The sequence below is a fragment of the Xenopus laevis genome, chromosome 6S, assembly GCF_017654675.1.
Source record: "Xenopus laevis strain J_2021 chromosome 6S, Xenopus_laevis_v10.1, whole genome shotgun sequence".
NCBI lineage: Eukaryota > Metazoa > Chordata > Amphibia > Anura > Pipidae > Xenopus > Xenopus laevis.
This window is the reverse complement of record NC_054382.1, coordinates 25,191,701-25,203,510: the sequence shown is the minus strand read 5'-3', so window position 1 is coordinate 25,203,510 and position 11,810 is coordinate 25,191,701. Positions and strand designations below refer to the sequence as shown.

Sequence of the window (11,810 nt, the reverse complement as noted above, 5' to 3'; positions counted from 1 at the left end):
AGGATGGGAGTGGCCTGTTTTACACCTGCACTTCCTATATGATTAAATCATCACTCTCAGGCTTTGCCCTTACTTGGTTCTTAATGGACATTGATACTGCCCTCCCCTTGTAATTCATTGGTTGCTTGTGCACTTGTAAGCAGTCACATAAATTCAAAGGCCATTAATTAATTTCTGCCTTGCATTGGCTGCTATCTTGTGTGCATTACTTGAGAGTCTCAAAAAGACCCAGCATTTCCCAAATCTAACACATTTTTACTATGCAAATAAGCATATACATTAATGGACATGTAAACCCTATAAACCTTTACCATATCATTAAATTGGGCACATATTCCCCACACAAAATGCATCATTGTCTCTGTATTGGGTCAGGTAGTATCTGTATCCCCTCCGTTAGCCTCATTTTATCCTGTCAGAGGGTAATCAAAACAGCAAATGGATCAGATGCATGTGGATGTGCATGCTTATTGGGATTTTTCAGTCTGATTTACTTACAAGACACTTTTCTCCTTGTCTCCGTGCCTAAAATACATTATGCAGCAATCCAAATGAATCCCAGTAACATTGCCTTATTTTCCTGATATTAAGCTGGATCACCGCTGTGATGTTTTGGCAAGGAGAACGCATTTTCATGAGATTTCTTGCCCATCGTAAACATGAACTACAGGTATGGGATGCATAATTCAGAGACCCATTATCCAGAAAGATCTGAATCACAGAAAGACTGTCTCTCACAGACTCCATTCTATCCAAATTTTTAAAAATGATTTTCTTTTTCTCTGTAGTAATAAAACAGTAGCTTGTACTTGGGTTTATTTAAAGTTTACTTCATTTTCTAGTCGACTTAAGGTATAAGGATGCAAATTCTGGAAAGATCCGCTATCTGGAAAACCCCAGTTCCTGAGCACTCTGGATAAAAGGTCCCATACCTGTACCACAACAAATCTCCATGTGTGCCAGTACTCTGGGAATTCTGCTTTTGGTCAATATGTAATAGTACCCTACTTCTCAAAACCATAACAAAATCCCTGTAGCTGGTATTGTGTGTCGTTTATGTATAAGATTAAACAGCAATGTATATCCTTTTATATTTATATATTTTTTTTAAAATAAATATAAATGTATGGCATTTTACATAGTTCATTCTGCTTGTCTTGTTAAATATAGTTGCATTTCTTATACTGAAAGCGGCGTGGGGTGTCTGTGTAGAAGTGCCCAATGCCTCCACTAAGGACTGGACTTGGGCTTTTGATACGATTAACAAAAGTATTTTAAACAATTGGCTACTACTATATTACTATCTTACTATAGGTAAAATACAGTAATAGTATTGAACATAAACACCAATGCAGTTCTTTAAAAAAAATCACCAATTTCTCTTTTTTCCCCCAAAGACTAATGAAGTTATGTAATAAAAGGCACTAAGTTTGCCCAGGGGCAATAACCCATAGCAACCAATCAGCAGGTAGAATTTACTAGTCACCTGTTTAAATGGAAACATCTTATTGGTTGCCATGGACTACTTTTCCTGAGCAAACTTCATGCCTTATATTACATATGGGTGTAATTCCTATACTTTTAACACACATGGATTAGTGCATCTACGTGAATATAGTTTAGCCATGTTTGCCATTTTCAAATCTTTGCTATAGATTTACTGCACTATAAATTAGGCAACAATTACCATGAGCAAAAGATACATCACATTTTCACATGAAATAGTATTCTTAATTGCCTATAGTGCTAAAACTTTGAATTTCGACCATCGAATTGAAAAAATTAGACAGTCTAAGTTTTGTTTTTTGTTTGAATTTAGCTGTTTTCGACAGAATTAAAATCGTTTGATCGATCGTAGAAATCATTAGAATTGAACGATTTAATCAACCAATCGAACAATTTTCAAAAAAAACCTTTGATTTCTAAAAACTTAGCCAAATATTGTCTATAGGTTCTAGGAGGTCCCCATAGGCTAACATAGCAATTCGGCAGGTTTAAGGTGGCGAAGTGGCGAATTCAATGTCTTTTAAAGAGACAGTACTTTGATTTTCAAATGGTCGAATATTCAAAGTTTTTTCAATTCGAATCAAATTTTGGCCTATTTGATGGTTGAAGTACCCAGAAATTTGAAGTTTTTGAATTTGAAAATTCACTTCAAATTCACTTCGACCCTTAGTAAATGTGCCCCATGTATGTTTTTTTTTTTTTTCAGAATTTATTAAACCCCAAGGATGGAAAAGTCTGAATCAGAAAATCTGGCATCTCAGACCTGTCAAGATTGCATATAAGTCAAGGGGAGATTCTTTGATGTGCGCTGGGTTCGTGCAATACCCCCAAGTTTGAAAAAGAGTTACAATGTGCCATTATGGTTGGATTAGTGGAAGAGTTTATATGCCGAGAACTTCCCACATGAGTCAGTTGAACTGAAGAAGCTGCTCGGATGAGTAGCGAAACATCTTCAATGATTACTCAGCAAGTCCAGTTGTTTTAGAATTACTTATATTAGATAAACCCCCTAAGGAACATGTTCTGCCCCATGTTTGGTGCATGGGGCATTTTCAAAGTTTGCAATTTGTAGAAATGGTACCACTGTCCTATATACTGAATACAGAACACAGTATACTGGAATTCTATTAAATGGCTGAGCCCAAACACTACACAACATATATGTACAAGTCTGTTACAATAGCCGAGCTCTATCACCTATATAATATATACTGATACTGGTCTCACTTCTCAAAAAGAAATCTAAAAACCCTACAAACAGTGTGAAGAAATAAATACAAAGACCTCAAATTATATATATATAATATTTATTATAAAAAGTATTTTCTATTCATTGAAGCCTTCAATGCTGTGTCAATTCTGTTAAAGGGAATCTGTCGTCATTTAAATTTTTTTTTTTTTTTTGCATTTTTATAAAAAACACACATCCATAAACACAGTCTGGCAAATAAAATGTTAATCCACAAATCCATGCATAAGTTATTTTAGTTTGTATTTTGTCATGGGGGCTTCCATTTCTGCTCATTACACATTCATCCTGTGCCGCTCTAACAGCAGGCACAGCATTACCTGTGTGCTTGGAGGCAGCCACTCTGTAATGAAAAGCCAGGTCGCACTACGACATGAGAATCTAGCTGTACACTCCCCCTCCCCTCTCTGCCCATGCGTGTGATGTTTGGAGGAGAGAGGTCACATGGTTTGCGGGGAAGCAATTACTTTCACTTTCCTACGTCCTGCTCTACAGCTGCACTAGCAGCCCCTCCTCCCACAGACACTATCAAAGCTCCTGCCGTTCTGTAAGTTTGTTCTTTGCTTTCCTTTGGAGGGGGGAACTTTCTCTCCTTGCTGCCTTCCTAGTTAGTTTTACTGGTTACTAGATGAGGTAAAGGAGCTGTGAGTTCCCTCTGCTATCCACCTCACACAGACCTTGCTCCTTTCCTGCCTGCAATACTTCTTTTTACAATAACTACTTACTGCCTCCTTTTCATGAGCTATTTTAACCCTTCCTAGACTTCCTCTTAAATTTTCCTGGTTTTCAAGTATGTCCTCCTTATTTTATCCTTTTTTTCTATTCCCTGTCATCAGTCCTGGGAGTGTACTCCTGTGTTTCTGCCATTCATTTTTGTGTAAACAAATATAATAAACTATCCATATAAAATATTTTTTCCAGTGCCCAAAATGAATTGTGTGTGTGTGTGTGTATATATATATATATATATATATATATTTATTTTTTGAAACATAAGTGGGGGCACTGATCACAGGACTATCTTATTTCAGTCCTTCTGAAGTGGTGTCAGTGGGAGCTTATCTTGATACCTGCCTATTGTTCAATTGACAGGCTCAGCAGACAAGGCTCTATTTACATTACAGCAGCTTGTAGGAGGGAGGGGTAATGACATCACTCCAACTTGCAGTGCAGCAGTAAAGTGTGACTGAAGTTTATCAGAGCACAAGTCACATGACCTGAGGGCAGCTGGGAAATGTCAAAATGTCTAGCCCCATAGCAAATTTTAAAATTAGATATAAAATAATCCATTTCTTGTTTTGAAAAACGGATTTCAATGCAGGATTCTGCTGTAGTAGCACTATTAACTGATACATTTTGTAAAAAACATGTTTTCACGACAGTATCCCTTTAATTCATATTCCCTTATGATTCCTCCTCATTGTCACTAGATGAGCTGGATGGTGGGCTTTCTACATCGCCGATCTTTTCCTTCTTCATTTGCTTGTCAGCAAACCTGCAAAAAAGGAAAAAAATGTTAAATGGCGGCAAAATATTTTTAAACAACCAAATTTTCATATACAAATACATTTTAAGGATCTGTGATCTGCGCATATTTCTGAGCATTGCAGAACTATGTACAGACATTTATATATATATCTATATAGAACCTCTTTCCACCTGCCCAGCACTGAATGCATGAGTAATATTATATATATAATATAATAATATGCATGAGAAATATTATATATATATATATATATAATACACAAAAGCTATGAATATCTTGTAAAGTATATCCTTATAAATGGTGAGTTCTGATGTCATCAGTTATAAACGGTGACTTCTGATGTCTTTTTATATGGTCATGAAACTCCTCTGTAACTTATAATATCCTTAGAATTTACAAGAGGGGATATTTTATTCACTATATAATCTGCCTACATTTGCTTCATGTGTCTGACCCCAGGCCAAGGCAGTGCCTCTGGGTGCAGACATAGGAGCGTGTGGATATAAGCGGAAAAATTATTTCTTTGCATAGTAAGGCAGTAGCCGAAAAAAATAACCAAAGTTGATCTTGCTTGGCTATTTATTGTACACTTTTTTGTCCGATGTTCTATATTCTAGAGCAAGATAAAGGAAATTTTACTTACCATACAAAGAGTCCTAATAGTGAGAATAAAACAAGGAACGATGCAACAGCTATCACTGATATACCAAAGATCTTCTCCTTTCCTTTAAGACCTGGGAGGATGGTCTTGTCAATGAAATCCCTGTCATCTGCTGTTGTTGCAGTTGTTTCTTGGTTTGGTGCTATAGTGGTGCTTGTAGGTTTTGTCGTTGTTTCATCATTCATACGTGCTGACCGTGATCCACCTGAAAAGCAAAACAATTACTGTAGGTGAATCTCAGATCCAGAACTAAACACATGTAGGTAGCATGCCTGAGATATATTTAGAAGGTGAATACACTACGGGCACATTTACTTAGCTCAAGTGAAGGAATAGAGTAAAAAACAGTTCGAATTTTGAAGTATTTTTTTGGCTACTTCGACCATCGAATTGGCTACTTCGACCTTCGACTACGGCTTCGAATCGAACGTTTCAAACTAAAAATCATTCTATAGTTGAAGTACTGTCTCTTTAAAAAAAACCTTTGACCACCTACTTCGCCACCTAAAACCTACCAAGCACATATGTTAGCCTATGGGGAAGGTCCCCATAGGCTTTCCTAGCTTTTTTTGATCGAAGGAAAATCGTTCGATCGATGGATTAAAATCCTTTGAACCGTTCGATTCGAAGGATTTAATCGTTCGATCGAACGATTTTTCCTTCGATCGCACGAACGAAGGAAATGCGGTAAATCCTTCGACTTCTATATTCGAGGTCGAAGGATTTTACTTCGACGGTCGAATATCAAGGGTTAATTAACCCTCGATATTCGACCCTAAGTAAATGTGCCCCTACATATTGGGTTTACAATACAGTCTCTCCCTTTATTTACCTTTGAGTTGATGCACAACTTGAATTTTTATAGACGAAAGGGGCTTGAACACCTTTTCTTTTATCGTCAGTGTAACCTGATAAGTGCCACTGTCTTCAATGACTGTGGGATTGATGACCAGCGAACAGTTCCCTTTTGCCACTAGGGGTTTAAAAAGTTGGAATCTATCCGCGAAAGCAGGCAATGCCGTTCTGACATGGTCTCCGTATAGACGCACTAAAGGTTGGTAATCCTTTCTGCCTTTTGGGATGAAACCCCATTCCAATTTGACGTGTGACGGATTCAGGGGACGCCTTGTATGAAAGGCACATGGTATAATATTCCAAGTATCTGCTTTTAATATCAGCTTCGGTTTGAATAGACGAAAGTTTTCAACTTTCAGAGCTGAAAAAAGAAAAACACACAATTACTAACTTGAAAGAGAACCTCAACCTAGCTCTGTCACTTTTTGTCACCTTAAAGGAGAATTCAACTGTAACTAAAAAAAACCTACCCCCTAGCATATGAAGCCCCCCCCCGGGAAATGGCCCTAACTTTTTACTTACCCCTCGGCGCAGATTCAGGGATCGCAATTAACGCCAGCCATCTTCTGGGTCTTCAGGAAGATGGCTGCGGTGAACTGAGATCCCGAAAGTCCGAAATACTCGAAATTCAATCGGGGGTTATTTAATAAAAATATTGAATATGTAAAATTCACACAAATGTTACCGATGCAAAAATTTGAATCTAATTCGAATCGAATAGAGTTGTTTGTCAGGAAGGCTAGTAACTAGGTAGGCTAGTAACGTTCAAATTGGTCCCTGGACCTCTCCCACTTACTTAAACATGAACTCAGCAGGTTTTATTTGGCAAATAGTCGAATTTGTGAGTGAGAGTTTTGACCTTAAAAAACAAAAATTTGAATATGAATCTGCTTCTAAGTGTAGTTACATTACGTGGGCAGATTTATCAAGGGTCAAAGTGAAAATTGAAAATTAAAAAAATTCAAATTTTGAGCTTTTTTATGTGTACTTCGACTAAGGAATAGTCCAAATTCGATTAGAATTTTAAAAAAATTCAAAAATTCTAATATCGAAATTTATCATGTACTGTCTCTTTAAAAATGTGTCTTCGACCATTTGCTACATAAGAGTTCATACAGCATTTCATATGGCTGTAATCATCCTGATTTAAGGGTTAAAAGATAATAGAGTTATCTTCTTACCTGAATTGGTTCCAAAAAAGAATTGAAGTAGTCCGATGATTAAGATAAATGAATGAAGACACATGGAACCCATCATTGCTGGGCAAGAGGGTCTTCCACGGCCTTCAGAGAGTTTATTCTGGAAAAAAAAACAGAAAGAAGAATGAATATGAGAATCTGATCTATCAACATAGAAACCAGCAATGCCATTAATTGTAATGTAATTAATTCTATTATCAATGTTTCATCATATCTGGTGCTTTAGTCAAGCTTTATGAAGCAAAAAAAAGATATAAATAGATAATAACAATATATTATAACGTACTCTTAAAGGGGCATGTTTATAAAAATGTTTCTTTTTGACTAAAATGGGCTAATCTTAATGCAAATCTCAATGCAATCCAAACAATAAATCAAATAAACTTGCTTGAATGTTGAAAATACCCATCCCATTGTATCTCAACAGGTTTTAGGCAAGATATAAATTTTTTTCATGTTTTCCCTTTGATACAATCCTGAAAACCACAATTACACAATTTCCCCTTCAATAGTATATAGAACATTAGAACAACTAATAATTTTAGTTATATTGAGCCCGTAGGTTAGTCCCATGAATATCTAGACATCAATAAATACATATAAATATATAAGGATTACAGATCAGGGAAATTCAACATTGCAAAGTCATTTAGATAAATATAACATAAACACATATAGCCAAAAACTGAAATATAATTTTTCTACTCACAGTTCTTTTTGATATGCACAGAAGCAAGATGTGTTCACTAACAAGAAGTGTTCACTTCAAGCTCTATGCATGAAATGAGTTCACTGTTAGCTGGACAGTTTAATAGTTGCACAGATTATTATGTCATAATGATCATACCGATGATGTCATAATGATCATACGATGTCACAATGAACATACCCGATGATGTCACAATGACCAACCCGATGATGTCACAATGAACATACTCGATGATGTCACAATGAACATACCGATGATGTCACAGTGAACATACCCAATGATGTCATAATGGCCATTTAGCTTTATGCCTCTAGATCTATCTACTGTATCTATCTACTATATCTATCTACTGTATCTATCTATTTACTGTATCTATCTACTGTATATATCTATATATCTATCTACTGTATCTATCTATCTATCTACTCTATCTACTGTATCTATCTATCTACTGTATCTATCTATCTACTGTATCTATCTATTTATCTATTTACTGTATCTATCTTCTGTATCTATCTACTGTATCTATCTATCTATCTACTCTATCTACTGTATCTATCTATCTACTGTATCTATCTATCTACTGTATCTATCTATTTATCTATTTACTGTATCTATCTTCTGTATCTATCTACTATACCTATCTACTGTATCTATCTATCTACTGTATCTATCTATCTATCTATCTATCTATCTATCTATCTATCTATCTATCTATCTATCTATCTATCTACTATATCTATCATCTACTGTATCTATCTTCTGTATCTATCTACTGTTTCTAACTATCTACTGTATCTATCTATCTTCTGTATCTATATCTATCTACTGGATCTATCTAATTTATCTATCTATCTATTTACTGTATCTATCTTCTGTATTTATCTACTGTATGTATCTATCTATCTATCATCTATCTATCTATCATCTATCTATCTATCTATCTATCTATCTATCTATCTATCTATCGTCTGTATCTATCGTCTGTATCTATCTACTGTATCTATCTACTGTATCTATCTATCTACTGTATCTATCTATCTATCTATCTATCTTCTGTATCTATATCTATCTATCATCTATCTACTGTATCTGTTTATCAATTTACTGTATCTATCTTCTGTATATATCTGATCTATCTATCTATTTATCTATCTATCTATCTATCTATCTATCTATCTATCTATCTATCTATCTACTGGATCTATCTATCTAATGGATCTATCTATCTATCTTCTGTATCTACTGGAACTATCTACTGTATCTATCTATCATCTAACTATCTATTCTATCTATATCTATCTATCTATCTATCTATCTATCTATCTATCTGTCTGTCTGTCTGTCTGTCTGTCTGTCTGTCTATCTATCTATCTATCTATCTACTGTATCTATCTGTCTGTCATCTATCTATCTACTCTATCTATCTATCTATCTATCTATCTGTCTGTCTGTCTGTCTGTCTGTCTGTCTGTCTATCTATCTATCATCTATCTATCTATCTATCTATCTATCTATCTATCTATCTATCTATATCTGCCTATAGATATCACTGAATGCTGGCATTTAAGTGTAGTAGAACAAATAGAAACTGATTCCAAAGCTACAAATAAGACTCATGCCGTATAAGCTTTTCTATGTGTATTTTATTTGAGAGACTAGCATTTTGATTGGGTGACTGCCCTGCACTCAATATACATTCAGTATGCATCCCTACATATTAGCACATCCAAAGGGCTTAGTCATGTCTCTGCATTGCAATAATAAAATCTGAGAATGGAATGTTTCACATGAAGGTAATGCAAATACTGATTTAAGGGTTAAAAGACAATAGAATTATCTTCTTACCTGAACTGGTTCCAAAAATTGAAATAGTCAGATGATAAAGATAAATGAATGAAGACACATGGGTGTGCTGGGCAAGAGGGTCTTCCACGGCCTTCAGAGAGTTTATTCTGGGAAAAAAAAACAGAAAGAAGAATGAATATGAGAATCTTATCTATCAACATATAAACCAGCAATGCCATTAATTGTAATGTAATTAATTCTATTATCAATGTTTCATCATATCTGGTGCTTTAGTCAAGCTGAGCTTTATGAAGCAAAAAAATATATAAACAGATAATAACAATACATTATAACATACTCTTAAAGGGGCATGTTTATAAAAATGTTTCTTTTTGACTAAAAAGAAACATGACATCTGGAAATGGGCTGATCTTAAAGGGGTTGTTCACCTTCAATGTCCGAATCTTATTAAACCACCAAAAATGCTCTCATAGAGTTAGAAAACCCATTTGCCATAAAAAAGTAAAAAGGTCATTGTAAAAGCTAGTTTATTTACCATTCTCCTGTCTCTCTGATTGGTTTTCTGAAGGATGGGAGTGGCCTGTTTTACACCTGCACTTCCTATATGATTAAATCATCACTCTCAGGCTTTGCCCTTACTTGGTTCTTATTGGACATTGATACTGCCCTCCCCTTGTAATTCATTGGTTGCTTGTGCACTTGTAAGCAGTCACATAAATTCAAAGGCCATTAATTAATTTCTGCCGTGCATTGGCTGCTATCTTGTGTGCATTACTTGAGAGACTCAAAAAGACCCAGCATTTCCCAAATCTAACACATTTTTACTATGCAAATAAGCATATACATTAATGGACATGTAAACCCTATAAACCTTTACCATATCATTAAATTGGGCACATATTCCCCACACAAAATGCATCATTGTCTCTGTGTTGGGTCAGGTAGTATCTGTATCCCCTCCGTTAGCCTCATTTTATCCTGTCAGAGGGTAATCAAAACAGCAAATGGATCAGATGCATGTGGATGTGCATGCTTATTGGGATTTTTCAGTCTGATTTACTTACAAGACACTTTTCTCCTTGTCTCCGTGCCTAAAATACATTATGCAGCAATCCAAATGAATCCCAGTAACATTGCCTTATTTTCCTGATATTAAGCTGGATCACCGCTGTGATGTTTTGGCAAGGAGAACGCATTTTCATGAGATTTCTTGCCCATCGTAAACATGAACTACAGGTATGGGATGCATAATTCAGAGACCCATTATTCAGAAAGATCTGAATCACAGAAAGACTGTCTCTCACAGACTCCATTCTATCCAAATTTTTAAAAATGATTTTCTTTTTCTCTGTAGTAATAAAACAGTAGCTTGTACTTGGGTTTATTTAAAGTTTACTTCATTTTCTAGTCGACTTAAGGTATAAGGATCCAAATTCTGGAAACATCCGCTATCTGGAAAACCCCAGTTCCTGAGCACTCTGGATAAAAGGTCCCATACCTGTACCACAACAAATCTCCATGTGTGCCAGTACTCTGGGAATTCTGCTTTTGGTCAATATGTAATAGTACCCTACTTCTCAAAACCATAACAAAATTCCTGTAGCTGGTATTGTGTGTCGTTTATGTATAAGATTAAACAGCAATTTTATTAAAAGGAAAAAAATATCACAGGCTATGGGGACTGATTTCTTACAGAAAACGGGTGAGTTTAAGTACTAGCAGCATTGTGATGCACACAGGACATTATCTGTCTATTAAATCTGACAAACACACAAAATTCACCATTGTCCAACAGGCAGTTCTTCTGCTATTGCCTTTTAATATTATTACTTTATATCCTCATAATTGCACAATTATCAGAAATCCCTTACTGTATGTGAAAAGTGAAAAATACCTCTGCAAAGTCCTTTCCAATTCTCTAATCAAGTGCAGAGTCATTTGAGTATAGAATACAGACACAATAAGAACACTCTGCTAAGGTGATGTGCTTGTATTGCTCATTTATTGGTACATTTTAAGTATCATGTGAAAGACATACTCCATAACCAAGATGAAGACACCCTCTCAACACTTATTCCCCTCTAGAAAATAGAGTCTGTCCACTTAAAACTTAACCCCAAACAAAAAGACCTCGAGATTACAATACCACAAGTTAAATGGCCCGATATATATGATTCTATTCATAAGTCATCAATGGCGTCTAAGACACAAGAATTTGCGTACAAACTACTAACTAGATGGTACTATACCCCTACTAAATTAAAGCACATATTTCCTAACGCACAAGATACCTGTTGGAGATGCCTAAAAGAAGTAGGTACCTACACACATGT

The 11,810-nt window shown here is 35.5% G+C and overlaps 1 protein-coding gene across 2 annotated transcripts; it reads right to left on the bottom strand.

The window, feature by feature from the left end:
* Positions 1-4,137: 4,137 nt before the first annotated feature.
* Positions 4,138-10,734, bottom strand: LOC121395013. Of its 2 annotated transcripts, XM_041567474.1 has the most exons (5): positions 9,517-10,734; positions 6,942-7,059; positions 5,738-6,121; positions 4,888-5,110; positions 4,138-4,250 (listed from the first exon to the last, which is right to left on the bottom strand). In XM_041567474.1, the coding sequence occupies exons 2-5, from the start codon at positions 7,015-7,017 to the stop codon at positions 4,160-4,162; spliced, it is 774 nt and encodes a 257-aa protein (XP_041423408.1). In that variant the 5' UTR covers positions 7,018-7,059; positions 9,517-10,734; the 3' UTR covers positions 4,138-4,159. The 2 variants fall into 2 exon arrangements, with proteins under 2 accessions (XP_041423408.1, XP_041423409.1); XM_041567475.1 differs by lacking the exon at positions 9,517-10,734 and having other exon boundaries at positions 6,942-7,950.
* Between the last annotated feature and the right edge of the window lie 1,076 nt (positions 10,735-11,810).

What these genes read in the sequence shown, in the direction of transcription:
- LOC121395013 (XM_041567474.1), bottom strand. Translation starts at nt 7,017, where the DNA reads ATGATGGGTTCCATGTGTCTTCATTCATTTATCTTAATCATCGGACTA. An exon ending in CTTTTTTGGAACCAATTCAG is followed by an intron (nt 6,122 to 6,941) that starts GTAAGAAGATAA and finishes TTCTTTTTTCAG; the next exon opens with CTCTGAAAGTTGAAAACTTT. An exon ending in AGTTGTGCATCAACTCAAAG is followed by an intron (nt 5,111 to 5,737) that starts GTAAATAAAGGG and finishes TTTGCTTTTCAG; the next exon opens with GTGGATCACGGTCAGCACGT.